The 27,355-nt window shown below is 36.5% G+C and overlaps 1 protein-coding gene across 1 annotated transcript in view; it reads right to left on the reverse strand.

Moving 5' to 3' along the window:
• LOC126458619 (ATP-binding cassette sub-family C member 4-like) overlaps window positions 1–27,355 on the reverse strand; it is a 170,416-nt gene that overhangs the window by 29,393 nt on the left and 113,668 nt on the right. Inside the window, exons 12-18 of the mRNA XM_050095785.1 lie at window positions 21,793–21,948; window positions 20,117–20,316; window positions 17,096–17,634; window positions 15,275–15,354; window positions 13,083–13,233; window positions 12,253–12,359; window positions 4,485–4,608 (exon numbers count right to left, since the gene is read on the reverse strand). Coding sequence (XP_049951742.1) covers window positions 4,485–4,608; window positions 12,253–12,359; window positions 13,083–13,233; window positions 15,275–15,354; window positions 17,096–17,634; window positions 20,117–20,316; window positions 21,793–21,948 — 1,357 coding nt within the window. The remainder of the gene's footprint in view (window positions 1–4,484; window positions 4,609–12,252; window positions 12,360–13,082; window positions 13,234–15,274; window positions 15,355–17,095; window positions 17,635–20,116; window positions 20,317–21,792; window positions 21,949–27,355) is intronic.

Below are 27,355 nucleotides of genomic sequence, written 5' to 3' on the forward strand. Positions count from 1 at the left end.
GTGTGTGTGTGTGTGTGTGTGTGTGTGTGTTTGTGAGGGCGGGGGCTGTTGAGTGTGTGTGTTTGTGATTGGGGGGGCGGGGGGTGTTAAGTATGATCACTGGAAAGGAAGTAGTTGAATTTTGTACTGCAGAATCAGCTATGTGATGTATGCTTGGCACTGCTACTAAATAAGCTACTATTCCATCCCTATAAAGAGACTGTGACATGACATCCCTGAGATAACATCTCTTACACTCTTATTGCTATAGTACAATATCAAGATAACTCATAAAATCCAGTAGCTGTCTTTTATTTAAAACAGCACATTAAGGCACAAAGCTACAAGGAACAGCCGACTTCATTTATTTTTAAAATAACAACCAGCTCTTATTGCTAACGATGGACACCAACAGCGGCCTTGCATTAAATGGCACACACTGCTTTTGTTTACAGTTAACTTTTTCTTTCAGTCTAAACACACTCCCTTAAACAAAACACTATGGTGGTACCTCACAAAACATTTGTAACCATGTCTCTGCAAATGTATATATTAAACAAACAAAAGATTTTAATTTCAATTACACATCAAGTTTTCTTACAGCCTTTTAAAAGCAATACTTTGAAGGGGTTTAGTTAGAACGTCAGCCAGTTGTTCTCGAGTTCAACAGTATTGTATGATGAACCAGCCATATTTCAATTTATCACTGCTGAAATGATACTACACATCAATGTGTTTGCTTCTTCTGGACAGCCGACTTGATTTTATCACTGCTATTCCACACTGCTTATCCACACAAAGTGTCACTTCCATATTTTTATTCAGCCACTATTCTTTGAAAGTCTTCCAAATTTTCATCTCTTGACAGCATTCAGTTACAGATATGTATTCTGCTTCAGTAGTAGATAATGCAACATCACATTTTTTCTTGTAGCACCGAGTGTTTAGAGCATTACTGAACAGAAATATATATCCTGAAGCACTTGTTTTATCTTTCTTGTCACCTGTGAAATCTGTATCACAGTAAGCCAATATCTCTTGTTCTTGTTTCTCTGTTGAGTAGAATATTCCTCTACCTGTTGTTGAATTAAGGCATCTTCAAATTCTCTTCAGATTTTGGGTGTCTCCTTTCATAGCTCACTGCATATGCCAAGTCCTACTCTGTTTTACACGCTAAATACAAAAAACTGCCAACCATTTCACAACACGAAAATTGTGACTTTGCTGCACTGATTTCGCCAATTTCTCCTTGTGGTGAAATTGGAGCCATTACAATGTCACATTTTTCCATTCTTTATATTTCCACGCAACTTCCTTAGCTTTTATTTTTCTTGATGAATATTGATAGTTTGATTTGTTCTTTTGATTTCACATCCAAGATACAGTTTTGGTTCTTCAACAAGTAATGTCAATTCACTAATAGCAATGTCAACATTTTTCTTCAGTTTCTGCAGGAGATTTTTAATTTGACAGGTGTCTTTTCGAAACAGAATCCCATCTTCAACATCTGCAGCAAGAACCATTTTCTTCTCAGTATATGATTTGTAAACAGAATGATCAGATTTCAGTTGAATGAGTTTTTTATTCCTAAGAAACTCGTTCAGTTTCTTATTCCATTGCAAGGCTGTTTTGATATCAAATAACATAATTATCAAACCTTCTTGAGCAACAAGTGCAAATAGGAATCTCAGGAAATTAGTTTGTACAATGTAACTAAAAAATGTTTTTTGCAGCTAGCCTAGCTTTGTGCTTTTCTTTTCCTTGAACATTCATTCTCCTGTAAATATTTCTTTTCCATAGGCAGTTTCTTATTCACAAGAGCCCATGTTTTATTTTTCTTCAATGATGGTTTTTCTTCATTTATAACCTTTATCCAGTTTTCCTTGCTTTCATCTTCAGTGCATTCCTTGTATGTAAGTATGATGTAATCTTCATTTACCTTTGATGAAATTATTTGGCTTCTTTGTTTATGATACTTTTTTATCTTCTTCTGGTCCACACCTGGTGGCTGAATGGTCAGCGTGGCGGATTGTCAGTCCTCTGGGCCCAGGTTTGATTCCCGGCTGGGTCGTGGAATTTTCTTCACCCAGGGACTGGGTATTGTGCTGTCCTCATCCTCTTCCTATCATCCTCATTGACTGCAGGTCACCAAAGTGGCATCAAATTGAAAGACCAGTACCCGACAAATGGTCTGCCCGAATGGGGGCCCTAGCCTTACAATTAAATAAATCTTTTTCTGGCTTTTACCTTCTTTCTCCATCTGATTCTTCATTAATTTCTTGTTCTTCAAATCCTTCTTTTCTCTCTTCTTCTTCTTCAAAGTCTTCTCTTTTTTCTTTGTCTTCAATTTTTTTTTCGAGTTAGATTTACTCCTTCTTTTTTGATTTCCTCTTTTTCATCTTCTTACTGATGTGTAAACTCAACATATCTTGCTTCAGAAAATTGTTCAGTCTTAGGATTCCGTATGGACATAGCCATTGTCTGTATACAGGCTGCAGTCAAGTCTGTCTAGCACCACATTTTGCTTCAAACCTATGAATCAAACATAATGGTTCTTGCTTTGTTCATGAGAGCAAGATTTATTCTTTCTGTCTTACCATTCTGTCTGACGAGATTCTTTAATTGTGTAGCCACTCACAATACTTTGTTTTATACCATTCCTTAAAGTCAGTACTTCTGTATTCTCCTTCTGTGCCACATCTTACTTTTTTCTGTCTTCAGAATGAGCTTCCTTTCACTTACATATTCCCTGTTGTGGTCTTCTGTTTCATTTTTTTGTTCACAAAAGATACACTTTTAATAAATGTGTGTAACCATCAAGACAGGTTAAAAATTTTTCTTCACTGAGACCAGTTGCCTTGCATACCTTACTGCATAAATCAATGTGAATACTCTCAAGAGGCCTTGTTACTCTGTGCCACACAGTATTGAATGGTTATCTTACTATTTTGCCATGATACATGTTTCACCACTAGGCACGCCCTCTTCTGCAACAATTTTGTCTGCTCCATCACACAGTTCTTGTATTTTTTAAAAATAAGTAAAATTCAAATGTCCTAGTCTTTCTTGCCACTGAATGGTTTTCTTCTTTCATGCCATTAGTGCTGCTTTTTCATAGTCACTTTTGATGTTAACAAAATACAGCCCATTTTCTGAATTGTTGTCTTTCAAAATAATGTCTCTATCTTTCAAAATCTTCACCTTTTTCGTCACTCTCTCTTTTACGGTAAGGTTATTTACTGACAGTAAATTTCTTGACAGTTCAGGGACATGTGACACACCTGTCAATGACACCTTTAATGAGTCATTCACAACAAGATGTGTTCCACATAAAGTTTTCATTTGCAGTCTTAATTTTTGTACCTTAACAGCTCTTCACATTTGACATAATTTCCCTTTCATGTGTCGTGCTCATTACTTCCACTGTCTACATCACACTTGGTATCTATTTTATAAATTTTCTTTTCTTGCTTTTCTAGTACGTCTGAAAGAAAAACTGTCTTTGGTAATTTCTTCATATTCTGATGTTTCTCTCTGTAGTGATATTTACCACATGTAGAACATTGTGTTTTGTTCTTATTATCACTATGTTTGTTTCTGCACTCACTTACATAGTGACCTGAAGCTCCACATCCAAAGCACTTCACTGATTTCTCAGTTTTTTACTCTAATCTGCCTTGTTGTAGGCAGCATCTTTGAACACAATACGTACTTCTTTTTCATTTTCCTTCACTTTATCTTCTTCTAATTGATTTCAGGTTTTCCAATGTTTTCTACTCCTTTGCTAGTAGAGTCTTTTGCACTTCCAAAATGTTTATATTCTTCAGGCAACTTAATTGATACCCTTTTGACTGATCCTATTTCGTTAATATTCTGCCCCAGGTGGTCCAATCTGAATGCTAGGATTTGCACTTTAGCAATATTGAACATCATATCTATATTTCTGTTCTATTCAAAGTTGTAGAATGCTCCAAGTGATTGTGTCTTCTACTCTCCATGTTCTTCTGATGTATCTTAATATGTGTATCATACACTTCTTTAGTTGTTTCACAACTAAAGACATGTGTTTTAACATTAATATCTATGGTTCTCAAAATGTAGTAATTTGTAAGTGCGTTATTTTGGTCTCACTCAGATTTTTTATTGATACTGCCTGTAACATATCTGCCAAAGTACTTTGGCATGGACATCACATTTATTTCCAAATCCCATAACAGAAAACTTGCAGCAACTTTTAATTTTGGCACACAGTTACTGCTACATCTTCTAGTGACGAAGCTGTATTTTATACACATGATACAGAAATCTTCGTGTGAGCAACTGTATCATGAGGTACAATCACAACAAATGGTTTTAATTATACATCATTAAATGGTAACTCATCTGGAAGTATTTTGCTGAATAGGACTCCAGCCATGAAAACATATAGTTATAAACAATATAAGAAATAATAATAAGACCAATAATCAATTCATAAGTATATCTTCAAGGAAAATAATGTTTACCTGTGTCTATTGTCAAGAAGCTGAGTATCACAAGTGAAACAAATATTGCACTTATCACGTCAAGGCAGAAACCAAAAGCTGTGTTAGCAGTAATAGTCATGTACCATGATGATGTGTGCAAATCCTATAAAACAAAATTCTACCATTAGTTGTTGCTATTTCCCATTCCTTCAGTTACTGATAAATGCTGTGAAATTTCACAGTCCAACTGTCAATGGGACTATAAAATTTAAATTCAAGACAATAAAATTACATATATTATAGACATATGAACACTGTATGACGCCAACAGGAGCACAAAGAGAGCATTGTGAGAAGCATTTAATGAATTTGAAAGTGAAATTTGCCAAATGCTCTGACTAAAAATCCTATGAGTTATTGTCTTACATAAGGTCAGTGAATGGATTGAAATTGTCTATTCAGTCGCTCGGTGATCCTACTGGCACCAAAACAGAACATAATAGAGAGAGGACCAAAATGCTGAATTCTCTCTCCTAAAATTGTTACACTGCAGATTGCAGTATGGTTCCTCCATTCAACCCCTGCATGAATGACAAAATCGCAGATGTTGAGAGAAGCCATCACAAAACATAAAATCATCTAAAATTACACGACAGTGGAAAGGGAACTTGACCTGATGACATCCCTATAGATACTATGTGAAAGAACTATATACCTAAATATTTCTATTATCTATCCCATTCCCTTAAATGGCACAAAATGCATATATTATATCTCCAGATTTATTTACTCACATTCAAGAATTCATCTATGGTATAGAAGGAGTTGTCAAGGAGGTATTATTTCAATTTGTTTTTGAAACTATTACTGCTGTCTGTCAGACATTTTATTTCATCTGGTAATTTATCAAAAAGTTTTATAGCTGCATATTTTACCCCTTTCTGTGCCAAAGATAGGTTAAGTAAAGGATAGTGTAGGTCTTTCTGTTTTCTGGTATTGTAATCATGAATGTCGCTGTTGATTTTAAACTGGTCCATGTTGTTGAGAAAAAATTTCATTACTGAGTAAATGTACCGTGAATCAGTTGTAAGAATTCCTAACCTTTTAAACAGATGCCTACAAGATGGACGACTATGAATCCCACACATTATTCTAACTACTTTTTTTTAAAGCAGTGAATACCTTGTGCCTAAGTGTGGAGTTGTCCCAGAATATTAGTCTGTATGACATCAGAGAGTGGAAGTATGCGAAGTATGTTAGCTTACTAATTGCTACATCCTCAAAATTGGCAATTATTCTGATTGCAAAAATTGCTGAACCTAGTCACTTTAGGGGATCCAAAATATGAATTTTCCAATTAAGATTCTCATCTATAAGTACACCCAAAAACTTAGTATGCTCTACCCTGGCTACTGACTTCTTTTGATGTGTTATGTTTATTGAAGGAATTATACTTTTTGCAGCATAAAATTGGATGTACTGTGTTTTTTCAAAGTTCAGAGCAAGCCCATTCGCAGAAAACCAATTAATAACTTTTCCAAAGACCTTATTTGTATCATTTTCTATTGGACTTTCTTTTACTGGATTAATAATTATGCTTGTACCATCAGGAAACATTGTCAGTTCAGCATCTTGTTTCACATAAGAAGGGCGGGGACCCATGATCGAATCTTGTGGAACACCTAACGTAATTTCACCCCAGATGAAGTGGCAAACTCCTTTGAATCACTTGAAGCATAGAAAGAGACTTTTTGCTTTCTGTTCTGTAGATGTGACTTAAACCACTCATATGCTGTTCCATTTATACTATAGAATTGTAATTTCTCTAACATAATGTCATGTTTCACACAATCAAAAGCTTTGGATAAGTCACAGAATATTCCCAATGGCGATATTTTTCTATTTAAAGACTCTGTTATGTGGACAGTGAAATTTTATATTGCTGTCTCAGTGGAACAGCATTTCTGAAATCCGAACTGTGATTTACTAAGTATCCCCCTACTGTTGAGATGGTTAACCACTCTTGAGTACATTACTTTCTCAAAGATTTTTGAAAATGCTGTAAGCAAGGATACTGGCTGGTAATTATTGTCATCTGTGGTTTCCCCCTTTTTGTAGAGAGGCCTGACAACAGCATATTTTAACCTGTCTGGAAAAATACTTTGAGTCAGTGATTCATTACATATGTGACTCAAAACATCAGCTGTAATTGCTCCACATTGTTTTAACAACTTGTTAGAGATGTCATCTATTCCAACAGAACATTTATTTATCAAAGATTTAATAATTTGCATTATTTCACAAGAGGTTGTTAGATGAAACTTAATCTGACTAAAATTTTTCAAAACCCACACTTCCATGTACTGCCTGGTTTTTTCTTTTGAACTAATCTCATCAATTTTTTCTCCTACACTTAAGAAGTGATTGTTAAATGCATTGGCTACCTGTGTACTGTTGGTTAAGATGGTCTCATTCTCTTTCACAGTAATACTACCTACCCCAGTCATTACTTTTCCTATCTCCCTTCTAACAACATTCCATATTGATTTGATTTTATTGCTAGAGTTGTTAATTTCTTCTCTAACATACATATTTCTTGATTTCCTTACAACTTTTCTCAGTATGTTACAATAATTTTTATAGTCTAAAACTACTTCTGGATCTTTACTAGTTTTCTTTTTGTTTCTGAGGACACTTTAATACCTGTAGTAATCCAAGGTTTCTTTGAAAAGTTTGTGGTGTTACATTTAGTAATTTTCTTTGGAAAACAATGATCAAAAAGTGATATAAATTTATCAAGAAATATGCTGCATTTATCATTAGCATTTGGCTTATTATATACATCTTCCCAGTTTACATTTCCTAAACTTTCTCTGAAGTGATCTATAGATACCGGTTGAGCACCCTCACACTTTTATTTAATGGTTTCTGAAGTGTAGACCCTGAAGATTGATGCCATGTTCCTCAACTTCCAGAAAACATTTGATACAGTTTTTCACTGTGATTTGTAGAACAAAATGCAAGATTATCAATTATTAGACCATATTTCTGACATGATTCAGGACCTTCTAGCAGACAGGACTCTATTATGTTGCTCTTAATGGGACAAAGTCGACAGGCGTAAAGTTAATTATGGGAGTACCTCAAGGGACTTATGGAGCAGTTAATATTTAAAACTTGTATTAGTGATCTAGAGGATAACACAATAGACTCTGTGGAGCTTTAATTGTCAATGCTGTTGCCTATAAGGAAGGCTGCAGTCCCAAAGTCTTAGGTGGAGATTATAGTCTTAGGTGGAGATTTCAATTTACCAGATATAGACTGGGACACTCAGATGTTTAGGACGGGTGGTAGGGACAGAGCATTGAGTGACATTATACTGAGTGCACTATCCGAAAATTACCTCGAGCAATTAAACAGAGAACCGACTCGTGGAGATAACATCTTGGACCTACTGATAACAAACAGACCCGAACTTTTCGACTCTGTATGTACAGAACAGGGAATCAGTGATCATAAGGCCGTTGCAGCATCCCTGAATATGGAAGTTAATAGGAATATAAAAAAAGGGAGGAAGGTTTATCTGTTTAGCAAGAGTAATAGAAGGCAGATTTCAGACTACCTAACAGATCAAAACGAAAATTTCTGTTCCGACACTGACAATGTTGAGTGTTTATGGAAAAAGTTCAAGGCAATCGTAAAATGCGTTTTAGACAGGTACGTGCCGAGTAAAACTGTGAGGGACGGGAAAAACCCACCGTGGTACAACAACAAAGTTAGGAAACTACTGCGAAAGCAAAGAGAGCTCCACTCCAAGTTTAAACGCAGCCAAAACCTCTCAGACAAACAGAAGCTAAACGATGTCAAAGTTAGCGTAAGGAGGGCTATGCGTGAAGCGTTCATTGAATTCGAAAGTAAAATTCTATGTACCGACTTGACAGAAAATCCTAGGAAGTTCTGGTCTTACGTTAAATCAGTAAGTGGCTCGAAACAGCATATCCAGACACTACGGGATGATGATGGCATTGAAACAGAGGATGACACGCGTAAAGCTGAAATACTAAACACCTTTTTCCAAAGCTGTTTCACAGAGGAAGACCGCACTGCAGTTCCTTCTCTAAATCCTCGCACAAACGAAAAAATGGCTGACATCGAAATAAGTGTCCAAGGAATAGAAAAGCAACTGGAATCACTCAATAGAGGAAAGTCCACTGGACCTGACGGGATACCAATTCGATTCTACACAGAGTACGCGAAAGAACTTGCCCCCCTTCTAACAGCCGTGTACCGCAAGTCTCTAGAGGAACGGAGGGTTCCAAATGATTGGAAAAGAGCACAGATAGTCCCAGTCTTCAAGAAGGGTCATCGAGCAGATGCGCAAAACTATAGACCTATATCTCTTACGTCGATCTCTTGTAGAATTTTAGAACATGTTTTTTGCTCGCGCATCATGTCATTTCTGGAAACCCAGAATCTACTATGTAGGAATCAACATGGATTCCAGAAACAGCGATCGTGTGAGGCCCAACTCACTTTATTTGTTCATGAGACCCAGAAAATATTAGATACAGGCTCTCAGGTAGATGCTATTTTTCTTGACTTCCGGAAGGCGTTCGATACAGTCCCGCACTGTCGCCTGATAAACAAAGTAAGAGCCTACGGAATATCAGACCAGCTGTGTGGCTGGATTGAAGAGTTTTTAGCAAACAGAACACAGCATGTTGTTATCAATGGAGAGACGTCTACAGACTTTAAAGTAACCTCTGGCGTGCCACAGGGGAGTGTTATGGGACCATTGCTTTTCACAATATATATAAATGACTTAGTAGATAGTGTCGGAAGTTCCATGCGGCTTTTCGCGGATGATGCTGTAGTATACAGAGAAGTTGCTGCATTAGAAAATTGTAGCGAAATACAGGAAGATCTGCAGCGGATAGGCACTTGGTGCAGGGAGTGGCAACTGACCCTTAACATAGACAAATGTAATGTATTGCGAATACATAGAAAGAAGGATCCTTTATTGTATGATTATATGATAGCGGAACAAACACTGGTAGCAGTTACTTCTGTAAAATATCTGGGAGTATGCGTACGGAACGATTTGAAGTGGAATGATCATATAAAATTAATTGTTGGTAAGGCGGGTACCAGGTTGAGATTCATTGGGAGAGTGCTTAGAAAATGTAGTCCATCAACAAAGGAGGTGGCTTACAAAACACTCGTTCGACCTATACTTGAGTATTGCTCATCAGTGTGGGATCCGTACCAGGTCGGGTTGATGGAGGAGATAGAGAAGATCCAAAGAAGAGCGGCGCGTTTCGTCACCGGGTTATTTGGTAACCGTGATAGCGTTACGGAGATGTTTAATAAACTCAAGTGGCAGACTCTGCAAGAGAGGCGCTCTGCATCGCGGTGTAGCTTGCTGTCCAGGTTTCGAGAGGGTGCGTTTCTGGATGAGGTATCGAATATATTGCTTCCCCCTACTTATACCTCCCGAGGAGATCACGAATGTAAAATTAGAGAGATTAGAGCGCGCACGGAGGCTTTCAGACAGTCGTTCTTCCCGCGAACCATTCGCGACTGGAACAGGAAAGGGAGGTAATGACAGTGGCACGTAAAGTGCCCTCCGCCACACACCGTTGGGTGGCTTGCGGAGTATCAATGTAGATTTAGATGTAGATGTAGACTGTCATGAAATTCGGGATGCCCTACAGAGGACTGATGAGTAATACACGGGCCAGCAGCTGACCCTGAATGTAAATAAATGTAAGATATTATGCATAAGTAGATGAAAAGATCCACTATTGATTGTTTATACTATCAGCAACAAATCACTGGAAACACTTACTACTATAAAATACCTTTGAGCAACCATCCAGAGTGATCTAAAGTGGAATGACCACATAAAACAAATTGTATGAAAAGCACATCCCAGGCTGAAATTGACTGGAATAATCTTAATAAAATGTAATTATCCACAAAAGAATTGGCTTATGGAACACTTGTTCGATTGATTACCAAGTACAATTCGTCAGTCTCAGACCCCTCACAAGTAAAATTTATAGAAAAGATGTAACAAAGAGCAGTAGATATTGTCACAGAATCGTGTACTCAATGTGACACATTACAAAAGAGGCATTATGTATTATCGAGAAGTTTACTGTTGAAATTTCAAGAGTATACATTCCAAGAGCAGTAGAGCAACATATCACTTCTTCCCATATAAGTATCACAACATGACCTTGATTAGGAAATCAAATAAATTATAGCTCATATGGTGCTTTACTGACAACCATTCTTTGTACATGCCATTGAGGAAGAATTGTGGAGGGTAAAAAGATAGTGGTAAAAGAAGTATCCTCCATCACATACCATAATGTGTCTTGTGGGTTACAGTAAACAGATATTGGTTGCCACACAAACTTCAAATGTAATATGAAACTAACCATATTCTTTTTCCATTTTACAGAAAAAAATTATCTGTAAATAGCAAACAGCAACTTTTGATATGAGGTTTCAAAAAAGTGACTTCTGCAGCTTCATCACTGAATTGTTATTGCTGTGAATTTATTAGTTAATTGGCAATGTTTGGTTAGTCTTTTCCTATCTCCAGCACTTCTTTACATCTTCCTCTGCTAACTAATAGCGCATGTGGCATTTCCTCCATAATAGCATGAACAATGCCTAAGAAAATGGTGCTTTACAGAATGAGATTTTCACTCTGCAGCGGAGTGTGCGCTGATATGAAACTTCCTGGCAGATTAAAACTGTGTGCCCGACCGAGACTCGAACTCGGGACCTTTGCCTTTCGTGGGCAAGTGCTCTACCATCTGAGCTACCGAAGCACGACTCACGCCCGGTACTCACAGCTTTACTTCTGCCCGTATCTCGTCTCCTACCTTCCAAACTTTACAGAAGCTCTCCTGCGAACCTTGCAGAACTAGCACTCCTGAAAGAAAGGATATAGCGGAGACATGGCTTAGCCACAGCCTGGGGGATGTTTCCAGAATGAGATTTTCACTCTGCAGCGGAGTGTGCGCTGATATGAAACTTCCTGGCAGATTAAAACTGTGTGCCCGACCGAGACTCGAACTCGGGACCTTTGCCTTTCGCGGGCAAGTGCTCTACCATCTGAGCTACCGAAGCACGACTCACGCCCGGTACTCACAGCTTTACTTCTGCCAGTATCTCGTCTCCTACCTTCCAAACTTTACAGAAGCTCTCCTGCGTTCGCAGGAGAGCTTCTGTAAAGTTTGGAAGGTAGGAGACGAGATACTGGCAGAAGTAAAGCTGTGAGTACCGGGCGTGAGTCGTGCTTCGGTAGCTCAGGTGCTTTACAGTTGAACAGAAGAAAATGGGATGTTGCAGTGGGGAAAAAAAGTGAGAATAATAAAAAGGTAACAAAAGTAACATAAAAGTATAAAATTGGGACAAACACAATGTTAAAAAAACAGATGCACAAGACTTTGCCCTACTGAAAGAAAGCACTGTTATTGCACTGGAGTACCTAAAGTTGATAATATGCCTAACTACTGATAGGGCACACAGCAACAAAAATGCACATTGTTTTTGGAATATTGTCATACTAATCAAAACTTTGCAGAACAATGGTCTTTCAAAGCAGTGTCAGAATGATAAACTTTTCAAATACTCAGTCTGAGAAAATAATAATAAAAATAAGCTGTGTTAATGGATCAAATTTAGTTACTGAAGCTATTGAACAAATTAAAATACCAACAAGGTGGGAACCCTGCATTAAGATTGCAGTTTATTAGGTCTACACCTATAGATTATATAAAAGCCTTACCTGAAGGGTGTCAAATTCCTTCACAACCATTTTCTCAGCTTTTGAAGACCTAATAGTGGTAAGGCCATTTAAAGAAGCTGATATATACGAAAAAACAGGGCTCCGAGCTGTGAAAATGATTAATAGAAGCTTTACTAATAATGCTGCTGTTAACTATGTTTTAAACTAACAACAATGACACAAAATATGTTTAGAAAAAAAAAAAAAAAATCGGTAAAGATACAGTAACATGACTGTGGTACAACACAGAAGTCAAGACTGAAAATACTGAGCTACAGTGCAGAGAGACAAGAAATGTTTCTCTGGGTCTGTTAGTGAAAAATTCTTCGGGACTGAATATAAAAGCAGAGTGAGCTTATAATAACACTACATCTTTAAGGAACTTCAACAGCACTAATCAATACACTTCTTATATATTTTTCATTATCGATGAAAAGCAAATTTCTGTTTCATAGCCTTCAAAATCTGTTTCCTCATTTCAGTTCCAATTTTGAATCTGTATTCATTTTTATTGTGTGTTTTTAACTTAAATGAAAGCGAATCCCATTTTGTCAGATAAATGTTCTTCAAGGATGGCTATGGCTTGCTAATTATGGCATATTTTAATTGATTTGAAATCTGTATCATGTTACTTGTTGATATGTTTCATTATTACATAGGGTTCAATAGGTGAGACTTTATTTGCTCTTGTTAAAGGCCTAACTATAGGAAAATGATTAAAAAAAGAGTGAAAGTAATATGTTCGAAAACTGTTCAAAGTAGTTTTATTTTAATGATTGATATTTACAGCAGATGAAGAAGCATATGCACTGTTTTGTTATTTTACTTACTGGTTCCTTCAAGTCTTTTGATGTCTTGTGCTGTTCGTAGATAAATTTCACGCATTTTGTAAAACAGTGGACCAATAATTAAAATAATTACTAGGAAATAGTAATTCACAATCACAACCATAACAAGAATTCCAGTCATAACTAGGAAGATCTGCAAAGGAAAAAAAGAAAAGAAATTAATGATCAGGATGCTATTTTACCTGAATACAGGATTTGTAATTATGTGAATACTGCAGTGTAAAACTGCATTAGGATTGAAAATGTTTACTTACCAAATTACATTATATAAAAATGCACACAGTAATACAAGGAAACAGATTAAATTAAGCTTTCAAAGTAAAATATTTTATGAATATTTTGAACATAATGTACTTGTAATTAAACTAAATTTAAAATATTAAAATTAATTGTAGATCCACTAATTCAGGAACAACTGGTGTTTTTTAGATATATATAATGACTGCTGTTCATCTCCAATTGTTAACTTCGTGTCTAAATAACCAAAACACTATTTATCATATAACAAAATAAGTTATCTATGTGTCACAAGAGCAGAGACCTCCTTACAATGAGGAATGCTACTTAACATGTTATTAATTTGGTTCTTCTGTACTTAAATCTACATAATCAAATAGTTTATATCTAAAAACAAAGATGATGTGACTTACCAAACGAAAGCGCTGGCAGGTCGATAGACACACAAACAAACACAAACATACACACAAAATTCAAGTTTTCGCAACCAACGGTTGCTTCATCAGGAAAGAGGGAAGGACAGGGAAAGACGAAAGGATGTGGGTTTTAAGGGAGAGGGTAAGGAGTCATTCCAATCCCGGGAGCGGAAAGACTTACCTTAGGGGGAAAAAGGAACAGGCATACACATGTGCGGTTGGATATGGGTGTGTGTGCGAGTGTATACCTGTCCTTTTTTCCCCCTAAGGTAAGTCTTTCCGCTCCCGGGATTGGAATGACTCCTTACCCTCTCCCTTAAAACCCACATCCTTTCATCTTTCCCTCTCCTTCCCTCTTTCCTGATGAAGCAACTGTTGGTTGCGAAAGCTTGAATTTTGTGTGTATGTTTGTGTTTGTTTGTGTGTCTATCGACCTGCCAGCGCCTTCGTTTGGTAAGTCACATCACCTTTGTTTTTAGATATATTTTTCCCACGTGGAATGTTTCCCTCTATTATATCCATAATCAAATAGTTTGGTGATGGAGTAGCTAATAATGTATTTTTACTAATTTTCATCTGAAATTAATAGTCATTCTTAATTTCTTGATTTTAGTCTGATAGTATCTGGAAAAAATGTTTTGCATGAGACTACAGTACTCCACTTTAACCTGTGGACAAGGGAACTGCAGGAAACAAGGATGAGGGAAATGTGAATAATTCACATGTATGTTTCCAAAAGGAGTGTAATTTAAAGACAATTTGTAAAATGCAGCACACAACTGAATCCAATGTTGACTACACATATGGCATCCAGATAAACTTTCACTTCTCTTCATCATGTCTGCAAGATGTCTTACTTCATTTACAAATAAGAAGAATGAAGAAGGAACCAGCAATTTTGAAAGATAGACTGTCTCAACTTTTTATATTATGGTTGACCACAGTGTGATATGTTAGTCTAATCTTTAAGTTTCATTATATATTTGAGGTATGCCCTCTCTAACATTCTAACTTTACTGTCTGATTCATTGCTTCAGTTGTGTGAAAGGATGATACGTCATTTTAATCATTAAGCCAGAAAAATTTCCCACAACAAAACCATTAATGTTTAATATGAAAGACGCCAATATGACCAATGAGAAGCATATTCAAGTATCACCAAACCTTAGTTGTATTTGTTGCTAATCAGCTTCAGCTCAGCTGTGTTATAAATGACTACAATTCGTAAATATGAACATAAAGTACATCATCTGAATGAACTGCAAAACAAAGGTATATAAATTGAATATCGGTGCGTTATATGACTGCTGAAAAGCATGCTGATGGTGGCTTTTAGGTAGTATTTATGATCCCAGTACAGTTTTTAACTACCTGGAATGCACTATTTAATTTACACATTACAGTTTTAGACAAGCAATTTGGGCCCAGTAAAAGTGTCTTTGGAGACTCCTGGAATTTTAACAAGCTTCTCCAAACCTACAACATAGTAATACTGCATACACAGTATGTTTACAGTGTTACCTGTGTGGCATCAAGCATAGCTCTTGGCAGCAATTCATCAATGGCTCCCATGTCTTTGGAAAAACGATTCAGTACTCGACCTACAGAGAGAGTACAAGTACTTTAGACAACATTCAAAACATTTGTTACTGCTTTAGTAATATTACTGTAAATAAAAGCATGCTAATAATCCTAAAGGTACAAAAACTTTCAAAGCATTGTCTTCTTTTGTTCATGAGGTAATTTTCATTCCTATTTCTTGTTTCCCTACTGTCTTCCACTCCTCTTCTTTTTCTTCACTTCATTCTTCACTCAATTACAATGTGTACAAACCAAAACTTTTACTCTCGAAAACAATCAATTATCGATGAAATTATTTAATTCAATTGATAAAAAATCTACTCACCATGCAGCGGCCAGAACACACACATAAAACAGTCTTTTATGTGTGTGTTCTGCTGCTGCTTGGTGACTAGATTTTTTATCTATCCAATTAAACAAAACTTTTACTCTGCAGAAGTATATAATAAACTGAATTTTCGTGAAAAATTGTGAGCCAAATCATTACCTGAAATCAGATCTTTGCTTATCATGGCATTTTCTTCATCAATTTAACTCATCTGAGCAGCCCTCTTGGTGAGGCTAAAGCCTTTAGCCTTTCTGTAGCATTGTATATACCTTTAACTTTCCAAGCAGGTTCAGACCGGTGCAATAGCTTTCTGTTTTTGATACATTCTGTGGTTATGTCATTCTTTCATAGCATTCCTATCGTGGGTGCTAATTATGCAAGGGATATGGGAAAGCTTCTGTTGAATTAGCTATGTGGAGTGCAGAGAGGCGGGAAAAGTGGGAAGGAAGGGAACGAAGAGTTAGTAAATTGGTCAACTGCAAGGACATCACCAAAACATGAACTCATCTCATGGGGAGAACTCTCTAGGGTGGAAAGAAGTGAGGGATGTAAATCTGATTTAATCCAAAATATTTCTCATGAAACACCTGTTTTGAAACTTAAACATATTGGTTTAGTATTTTTCCTACCTCTTGCTTCATTTCTTGCTTTATGATTTTGACAAATATTTAATATCAACCAAATACACTTACATTCAATTTTTTTTTTATATTCTTAGCCTTTATTCTGGACTGCATGGGCATCTGCATGGTATGTAAATAAATGTCTTAAACCATTCACAGGTCATTATAATGAGTGAGACAGCTATTACAGCTTTGAAATGCAACAGAATATTCCTGTACTTTTTGAATTTACTAGTGTATATTGTTGTCACTTGTTTATGTGACTGGATTTCTCATACACAATCATTCTTGTAATTTCACCATCTGTAAATAATTTCCTTTATAAGTACCTCTTTCTAATCATTATAATACATTTATATATCTCTGTTCTGCTCCTCTGTTATGTATTCCGTATTATTATTATTCTATTATGATTATTAATTTCCTTTCTTGTTTTTCAACTACCCATTCCACCAATTTCCCTCACAGTCTTATACTGCATTATTTTGATGGACTTTGATAAGTAAAAATTAATGTAAAGCTAGTAAACATAAAGGAACATAAAGGGGAGCTCAATGTACATAATTGTGAATATATTTATCTTTTGTCAGTCACATTTATTTGGGAATATTGCTGAGTGTTTACCTTCTGGCTATATTTCAGATCTGCAGACACACCTTGCAGTTTGCTTTCTTTGCCTGATATGAAATTTTGTACTCAGTGTCACCATATCTCAGTATTTTAAAAGAAATAAAATATGTGACGCACACATCAAATTAAATATTGCATCAGAAGTGATAGATCAGTAATTTTAAAAAATAATTTCCTTACCTGATGGATTTGTGTCAAAAAATCTCATTGAACCCTTCAGTATGGCATTAAACATCCTGTTATGTAGCCCCTGTGATGAATTCATGGTGACTTTAAAGAAGACAAAAGATCTATATGTTGTAATAAATATACTGCCCGCAATACATATAGTGTATATAATGATGTATTCATCTCTGGTGAAGAATGCAGGAGTCACATAATTTTTGTCATCTGTTTCATTCATATTCAATTCAGAAACTTTTAAATTTTCAAATGCCTCTGGCTCTTTTCCATCAGTTTCATTGTAGATTTGAGAGATGACCTCTGTAACACTGTCACCTCCTTCAGTATATAATGAAGCTGTCTGGTTCACTGTTTCAGCCATGTAAACAGGCTCATTTGCTTCTGTAGGATTAGTAAAGTTTTGATAATCAGGTGGTGTTGACAGTCCCGAAAGAAATTTAGCAGGCAGATTTTCATTTGTGGTATTAATAACTTGTGCCAGTTCAAATGACATTCTCTTATTCATAATATCCATTTTTAGCTGCTCTTGGTTTGTCCTGAAAAGAAATACAGATCACAAATATTGGTCTTATAAATTAAGACTTGGAAAATAAAAATGGAAACTAGAGTGAGGTAAAAGGCAAACAAAATGCCAAGAGCAAAGCTTATAAATTACTGATGTACTAATAATTTTTGGATGGATAAGAACATTTGATATGAGGAGCACACTGACAGATTTGAAATTATTATCTTAATTATCATCATTCAGTCTTGTTTGAAGTACTCTCCATGAGTTCTATGCACTGCTGCATCAGTTTAAATCACTAAGTGAATTGTATGTTTACATTATTTTTAAATGCAGAAATAACTCATTCTTGATGCTAAAATTGATGCCAGTTAATGGTTTCTTTTACTTTCTGAAAGAAAGTACAATAAACACTGTTGTGTTTTCCCTGTCATAAAAGAACTTGGTCTGTGAGTAGCTCTAATAGCTTAACATATTTTGTCTTTCTATAAGGGCCAGTCAAATGAAAAAGTGATACACGTAAAAAGTAAGTAAACTGTTTCTTATTTCAAAAGTAACCACCATAACTATTCATTATTTATCCCACTGCGAGACACGTACAGCTGGGCACACGACCGTTAATCCATTAATTGTTAATTAACAAAGCTAACTTTTAGAGTAATGTATTAACTATTAAGTTAACTGTATAGAATGTTAATGGATTTTTTTAACTTATGTTAACTTTCTCTGTGTCCATTAATCATTAATGAGGTACCTACTATTTATGACAAAGATGATGCTGTAGAAACCATGTTCTAACAAGTTTGGGTCACGTAGGTGCGTGGCTATGTTGGGGTGTACGCAACTGATGTAAACAATTGAGTGCGAATGACAATAACTGGGTGCTGGGTCTCTGTTGTTGTTTTTTACTAAGTGTTGCATTAAGTACTACTTTTTGTTAGTGAACTGACTGTGGAAAATAAATCATGGAATTGGATCTAGCTCTCACAACAACCTAAAGGGTGTCTAGTGGTAATACATCTGTAAAAAGTATAGCCCAAAATCTAGTCAAAATGTGTCTAAATATATCAAAAGACTCATTCACTGATGTAGTATTTCTTGGAGGACAGGGTTTAGTACATTTATTTATTAACCATAATACCCCTATACACCTGATAGCTGCACTCAAATGACTTTTATCTCTGGGCAAAGACATTTGGTCTCTTAAACGAGCTTTGCTCTTGAATGAAAACTTTAACACGTTGATGTTAATGAAGTAAAATATGCACCTTATGTTAGATACTATTTGATTTTCCAGTATTTCGATTCTTCTATGATTTAACATTGTTAACCAAAAAATTATAAAACTAAATGACAGAACTGTTTTTTTATCTGTCTTTGATGTGCTACCTACACTTCCCCAACCAAAACATTTTATTCAAGTTTAGGTAATATGTTGATTTCACTTAGTAATTTCACTACAGCCACAACATAAGGTTTTCTGTTATGAGTTAATGACTAACAATTAACTTTAACTTCTGATAAATCTCCTATAAAGAAACATTTTAGCATTTAAAAGTTAACTCTTTTAGTAATGGATTAATGATTAGCAAAGTTGACTTTTTGATTAACATCAACCAACTATGGATACTAGATGGTCAATACCTTCATGGAAAATGTTTTTAGTTCTCTTGGAACTGTGATTGTACCTTGGCATCCACCTCTTCATCTGAAACAAATTGATGGCTTTGTGTGTCATCCTGTAGGTCTCCAAAAATTCGGACGCTGCATGGGGCGAGACTGGGACTGTATGGAGGACCTGTAAGGTTTTCCAGTGAAACCTCCGCAGTTTAATAATAATAATAAAAAAAACACATCAGCTCTAGAACAGTCATGATGATCTTTTTCTTTGACTGCAAGTGCCTGATGATCTTTGACTTACAGGAACACAGTGGCACAATTGATGCACAGTGTTACGTGAACACTTTGCAAAAACTGATGTGCACCTTCAAGTCCAAACACACAGGAATTTTAACAGAGGACATCATTCTGTTGCAGAATAATGCCTGCTCACATGTTGCCAAAGTTATTCTGTGGGAAAGCCCTTATGCATCCTCCATATAATTCCAACCTCTCGCCATATTTTTGGAGTCTCGAAAAAAGAAATTTGTGGACACCAATTTGCTTCAGACAAAGAGGTGCACACCTGGATCCAGTCATGGTTCTGCAGGGAACCGAAAACGTTTTCCCAAGGAGGCTTGTCTCAAACTAGGATAAACGAGTTAATAGTTATAGTGATTACATTTAAAATAAAAAAATGGTTTATATATGGTTTTCCAACTCACTTTCATTGAATGCCCCTTACATATGTGCTGCTAATGCATTCCCACACAGCATTCATGCATTCCCACACAGCATTCTAGTAGTAAGTTGTCAACTGCATTTCATTTAACTGATTGATACTGCCCATCCCACTTCTGTCAACTAATGCAAAAATACTTCTTCATTACCAAATAGTTTATGAAGATACTAACCAGTAAGTAACCCAGTAATCAGCACTATTGGATGCAAACTGCCCAACTGCAAGAACAAATACAAGCCAAGCAAGTAGCAAGTAGCTTGAGCCAGCCCTGAAATAATCTCTGTAGAGGGTCTTGTTCAATTTGCCTCTTTCTATCATCTCAGCAGTTTCTTCTGGTTCATCACCCTCTTCATCTTCATCAGGTACAGAACTCTTAAGAAGAAGAATAAAGCAATTAAAAAAACTACAAATATGATTTTTGTTACATGTGGAACCGAAAGATAAAGTAAAAAATGTGTAAAGCAGTTATACAAAAAGGGCAGAAATTAATAAATGTAGTCACCACAATTAGTTCAAGAACAATAAATAGAATTTGAATATGCAGAATGTTTTTTCCAGAACTGCTTTATTAACTCCATTCTTAATGTAATGTTACTTTCCAGATACATAATTTCATTTTAAAACCCATACCATCATATTTTACCAAAGACAAAAGAGTATGATAAACACTGAGACATAAGTCAGCAATAGTCACATATCTGTTCGCCATGTGTAGTAGAATCCAGAACACTGGTTTCAGTTTAATGGTCTTGAACAGAAAGGCGCTATGCCACATAATGACAGACTCACCAAACTGGAAGATACTGTGCTCATAAGAGAGCTTCAGTGCCTAACTTGCTCTTTGATAACCATGTGAAATAACCAGCATGTAATTGCAACTTATACATACTTCAAACATGTGACAATGGTTCTCTTGCACCAGCACCTACGTGTTATTTTGTCAGAAGATGATATATTTGGCATAATGGTTTTCTTGCACTGTAGCAAAATCATGTAAGTTAATATGTCTGATCATAGGTTGTTTTTGTTTACCACTGAAATGAGAAAAAGATCGTGCACTGTGCCCTATTTATCTGCAGCTATAATCTGAAACAGCTGAGAGTGACACACAGTCATCTCATTGTTGTTGATATTTGAAGTTGATCCTAGTGATGATAGTATTACTCAAACATAAGTATTTATTGTAGCCTCATGCTCTTACAGACAATAAACAACTATTCTCTGCATGATTTTGCAAGGGTGTTCTCTGTTGTCCAATTCTGATGATATGATGATTATCAAATGCAGTGAGATCTTGTATTTTGCTTGTCCTCCTAGTGAATGTTATTCAGACTGCCAATGCTAAACCATGTGACATTAAGCTCACTTTTCAGATTGCACTATTCCATTAGGTTAATCCCTCCTATATGAAAGCTGTCTCTTATTCATTTGCTCATCAATGTACAAATACCATTGCTGAGTATATATACAGTGATTTGAATGTTAAAGTACCGAAACATTCGTACCTTCAGATGACTATATTTGGTGTTGTTAATGGTTTTCCACATTATAATTATGGCATAGTTGAGAAGGAGAAATATAATATTAATATCAGAAACATAATACCTGAGTATTTTATATGCAACAAATGTCGAATTTCTTGTACAAGTATGATAAAGTATGACGCTGTTCACAGTGCAAAGCAAACTGAGTTCACATTTGTGAGCTGAGTCCCCTTCATCTAATTACCCAGCTCAATAACCAACCAGGAGAATTGCTACTGTTTACCTTTTGATGATCACTCTAATAATCTTGGATTTTGTGGGTTATATGTTTGTGAGAATGAAACAGAAACTGGCAGTTACTTACATAAGTTGATACAACTGACATTTGGTTTTTCAAAAGTTTGGCTGTTACTGCATCCTTCAACTTCTCAGTCTCTTCTTGGCTGCTGACAAGCAAATTTGAAAAGTCAGATTTATTTGTCAGAAGCTCATTGAATGTACCCTGATCTTCTATTCTGCCCTGAAAGAAAATCATAGTTCTATGTCAATTAAAGCTGTTGTTTTAAGTTTAGGCATTTATCAGCACAACAAAATATTGTGTTGAGAATAAACAATGTGTTAAAGTAACCAAATTCTGTATTAATACTGTAATCATGAATTACTCATGGTTCATGGAATGCTGAAATTATAGTTTTTTAAAACTAAAATGGAAAAAGGATTATGTATGAATCTGGCAGTGTTCCCTCAATGAAAAATAATTAAGTTTAGCATGATTGATGATGATGATCATATTTTTGCAGGTAAATGTTCAGAGAGAAAAAAAAGCTCCTCAATGATACTGTCTCCTTAAGAGGCCACCCTGCTGACAATATCTATAAATTGGAATTATTAACATTTGGATATTGTTGTTGTGGTCTTCAGTCCTGAGACTGGTTTGATGCAGCGCTCCATGCTACTCTATCCTGTGCAAGCCTCTTCATCCCCCAGTAACTACTGCAACCTACATCCTTCTGAATATGCTTAGTGTATTCCTCTCTTGGTTCCCTCTATGATTTTTACCCCCCACGTTGCCTTCCAATTCTAAATTGGTGATCCCTTGATGCCTCAGAACATGTCCTACCAACCGATCCCTTCTTCTAGTCAAGTTGTGCCACAAACTTCTCTTCTCCCTAATCCTATTCAATACCTTTTCATTAGTTATGTGATCTACCCATCAAATCTTCAGCATTCTTCTGTAGCACCGCATTTCAAAAGCTTCTATTCTCTTCTTGTCTAAACTATTTATCGTCCATGTTTCACTTCCATACATGGCTACACTCCATACAAATACTTTCAGAAATGACTTCCTGACACTTAAATCTATACTCAAAGTTAATAAATTTATCTTCTTCAGAAATGCTTTCCTTGCCATTGTCAGTCTACATTTTATATCCTCTCTACTTCAACCATCATCAGTTACTTTGCTCCCCAAATAGCAAAACTCCTTTACTACTTTAAGTGTCTCATTCCCTAATCTAATTCCCTCAGCATCGCCCAATTTAATTCGACTATATTCCGTTATCCTCGTTCTGCTTTTGTTGATCTTCATCTTATATCCTTCTTTCAAGACACTATCCATTCCGTTCAACTGCTCTTCCAAGTCCTTTGCTGTCTCTGACAGAATTACAATGTCATCGGCGAACCTCAAAGTTTTTATTTCTACTCCAAATTTTTCTTTTGTTTCCTTCACTGCTTGCTCAATATACAGACTGAATAACATCTGGGAGAGGCTACAACCCTGTCTCACTCCCTTCACAACCACTGCTTCCCTTTCGTGTCCCTCGACTCTTATAACTGCCATCTGGTTCCTGTACAAATTGTAAATAGCCTTTCGCTCCCTGTATTTTACCCCTGCCACCTTCAGAATTTGAAAGAGAGTGTTCCAGTCAACATTGTCGAAAGCTTTCTCTTGCCGTGGTCCATATGTAAAACTGCTTCTCCTTCCTGACGTTTCGTTGCCTACTGCAGGCAACATCTTCTGAGGTGAGTCGCCGACTCACCTCAGAAGATGTTGCCCGCAGAAGGCAACGAAACGTCAGGAAGGAGAAGCAGTTTTATATATGGGCCGTGATAATTCAGCCTGAAAGTTTTAATTAATGAAGACACCGGCCGTGAAAGCTTACATGTTATGAGTAGTCAAAACTGTTTGTGGCATTAGTCTTGTCAATATATAATTTGGAATGATCTTATCTAGGGCAGATTTAAACTGATATTCACCAGAGATACATCAATTGTGTGTTAGAGAATAGATTACATCAGAATTTAGACAAGAATGTCACAGTATATAATTGGATAATGGTCAGTAATGTTGGGTAAAGAGATACAAACATGTATCAGGGGAATTTCATTCCATTCTTATTTAGTCATAAGTCACATAAACACCACTGAAGCTGGCCAGAAATTAACAGTTTTCCAGATGCCACCTTGTTTTGCGCACAAACACCTCTATGTTGTAGGACCACAAACGGTAAACGATATCTGCTCATAATAATGGATGATTTTACGCACTGGCCAGAGGCAGTGCCGGTGGACAATATCTTTGCAGGAATATCCCCGTCTGCATTTGCACTGGTATAGTTAGCTAAGTCCGGCTATCCGCTGCACATAGCTACCGACTGTGTCCAACAATTTGAATCAGATTTTTATGCCCATCAGACAAAGTTCTATGATTATGTACACCTCAAGACCACTAGCTATCATCCTACCAGCAATTGAGTGACTGAGCAATGGTATCATTCACTGAAGGTGACACTCATGTGCCATGGAAATTCCTGGATGTCTGCCGTTCTTGTAATTCTCTACATCTACATGCTACTCTGCAAATCACACTTAAGTGCCTGGCAGAAGGTTCAGCAAACTACCTTCACAATAATTCATTGTTGCTCCACTCCCATACAGTTACAGAAAAAACTAACACTTATACCTTTCCGTATAAGTTCCGACTTCCCTTATTTTGAGGATTGTTTCTCCCTGTGTAGTTCAGCAGCAACAAAATATTTCCTCATTCAGAGGAGAAAGTTGGTGATCAAAATTTCATGAGAAGATCCCACTGCAATGGGAAACACCTTTATTCTAATGATGTCCACCCCAAATCCTGTATCGTGTCCACAGCATTCTCTCCTCTATTTCTCGATAATACAAAAAGCGATGCCCTTATTTGAACTTTCTCAATGCACTCTGTTAATCCTTTCTGGTAAGGATCCCACACCATGCAGCAGTACTCCAAAAGAGAATGGACAAGCATAGTGTAGGCAGTCTCTTCAGTAGATCTATTGCATCCTCTAAGATTTCTGCCAATACATTGCAATCTTTGGTTCACCTTTTCCAGAACATTTTCTATGTGCTTATTCTAATTGAAGTTGATTTTAATTGTAATTCCTAGGTATTTAGTTGAATTTATGGCTTTTAGGCTTGATTGATTTATCATGTAAATGGAGTTTAATCGATTCCTTTTAGCACATGTGGATGGCCTCACACTTTTCATTATTTAGGGTCAATTGCCAATTTTTGCACCACACAGATATCTTAACTAAATCATTTTGCAATCGTTTTGATCTTGTAATGACTTTACTAGACAATAAAGGACAGCATAATCTGCAAACAATCTAAGACAGCTACTCAGACTGTCTCTTACATTATTTATACAGATAAGGAACAACAGAGGGTCTATAGCACTACCTTGGGGAATGCCAGAAATCACTTCTGTTTTACTCAATGACTTTCCATCAATTAGTATGAATTGTGGATTCCTTGATAGGAAATCAAGAGTCCAGTCACATAACTGAGACAATATTCCATAAGCACATAATTTGATTACAAGCTGCTTGTGAGGCATGGTGTCAAATGCTTTCTGGAAACATGAAAACAAGGAATAAATTTTGTATCCCTTGTCAATAGCACTCAACACTTTGTGTGAGTAAAGAGATAGTTGTGTTTCACAAGACTGATGTTTTCTAAATCTATAATGACCATGTGTCAATAGACTGTTCTCTTCGAGGTAATTCATAATGTTCAAACACAATAAATGTTCCAAAATCTTGCAGCATATTGACATTAATGATACGGGCGTGGTCTGTAATTTAGCAGATTACTCCTACTGTCCTTCTTGAATATTGCTTGAATATTGGTGACACCTGTGCAACTTTCCAGCCTTTGGGTACACATCTTTCATCACATGAACAGTTGTATATGAGTGTTAAGTATGGAACTATTGTATGAGCATACTCTGAAAGAAACCTAATTGGTATACAATCTGTACCAGATGACTTGCTTTCATTAAATGATTTAAGTTGCTTCACTACTCCAAGAATATCTACTTCTGTGTCACTTAAGTTGGCAGCTGTTCTTGATTCGCATTCTGAAATATGTACTTCATCTTCTTTGGTGAAGGAAATTTGGAAGGCTGTGTCTAATAACTCTGCTTTAGTAGCACTGTCATCAAAAGTATTTCCACTGCTACTGCACAGAGAAGGCATTGATTGTGCCATGCGTCTAGTATATTTCGCATTTGAATCTCTTTGGATTTTCTGCCATGTTTCAAGACAAAGTTTCATTGTGGAAACTATTATCAGCATCTCACATTCTCCTTGGCCTACAAACCACAAAGAAGCCAGATATGGACTCTTCAGCTGTGGGACTGGTCTATGGCGAAACATAAGTCTTGCTGGTGAATTTGTCAACACCAGTTCTCTAGAAACATCAACACAACACTGACCAGATTTCCTATGGTGGTTAAGAGCCCACATTAGTCATGTAATGCTCTGGGCAGACAGTGTCAAGCAACCATTGTAGCCCTACTTACACTGACCCATACTGTGTCTTACGAAGAGGTACACAGATGCTGGACGTTATGGTAAATAGCAAGCCCACAACCATTTCATTCAAGTCTTCGAATGAAGCTCTTGGGAAATGGTTTTGAATTCATGACATCCAGGAATATACAGCACTGTATGACAATATAATTTATTTTTGAGAGATGCATATTTAGGTATAGTGGAATGCTGAAACTGGTACCGGTAGTCAGAATAAAATAAAATAACATCTCAATTGCACAGCTGTTGGCAAACGTCACTGTTAATTACCTGACCAGCTGACATACCCTGTACATCATGAATCAACAGACTGATTTCACTCAACTGTATCACGCTTTCGTACATTTTCCGTCAAGTGCCACCATCCATTGCACCACCAAGACCTCAGCACCTTCCAGCACCAGTGCCACAATCTCCAACACAAGTGCAGCAACTACAGGCAAGCACCTGTACTTCCCTGCCCGTTTTCATGACGATGCTCCACTTCAACTGAGGAGGTTGACATATCATATGCCATGCATGTTGCATGTTGTTATTGTGGCCGTCAATCAGGATTAATGCCAACCAAAGATGTTATTTGTATTCTGTGGTGTAGTTCTGTGAGTGCTTGATGACAACTGAATCGTCACTGGCAAGCAGCTTCTGCACCAGCTGCCAGGGGTACTGTGTTATTATATGTTATTATGGTTTTTCTATGTGTTGTTTATTCTTTGGTGTGTGAATTTTAAATGCTTTTGTACATTAAATGACTTTTGTTCTGTTCTTGCTTACTCCCTCTCCTGGTTAAAGTAGTGGTTAGTTACTGTCATGTTATCTATTTTCACACTCGGGAATGATTTTGCTATTGTGTTAAGCATTCTTGGCCAGCTATTCATCACTGTAATGATTTGCTTGTTTGTCCTAGATAATGAAGCAACATTATTTGTAAATATAGAATTTCAATCAATTGCAGTCTCTAGTTTTAGAGTGAACACAGTATTCAGAAGTCAGTCAGCCAAAATTAAAGTGAACCTGACCCTTTAACTGAGCTAGGAGAAATTGGATAACCAATTCAGTTCTGTTTTTTACACCATATAC

The sequence above is a fragment of the Schistocerca serialis genome, chromosome 2 (assembly GCF_023864345.2).
Source record: "Schistocerca serialis cubense isolate TAMUIC-IGC-003099 chromosome 2, iqSchSeri2.2, whole genome shotgun sequence".
NCBI lineage: Eukaryota > Metazoa > Arthropoda > Insecta > Orthoptera > Acrididae > Schistocerca > Schistocerca serialis.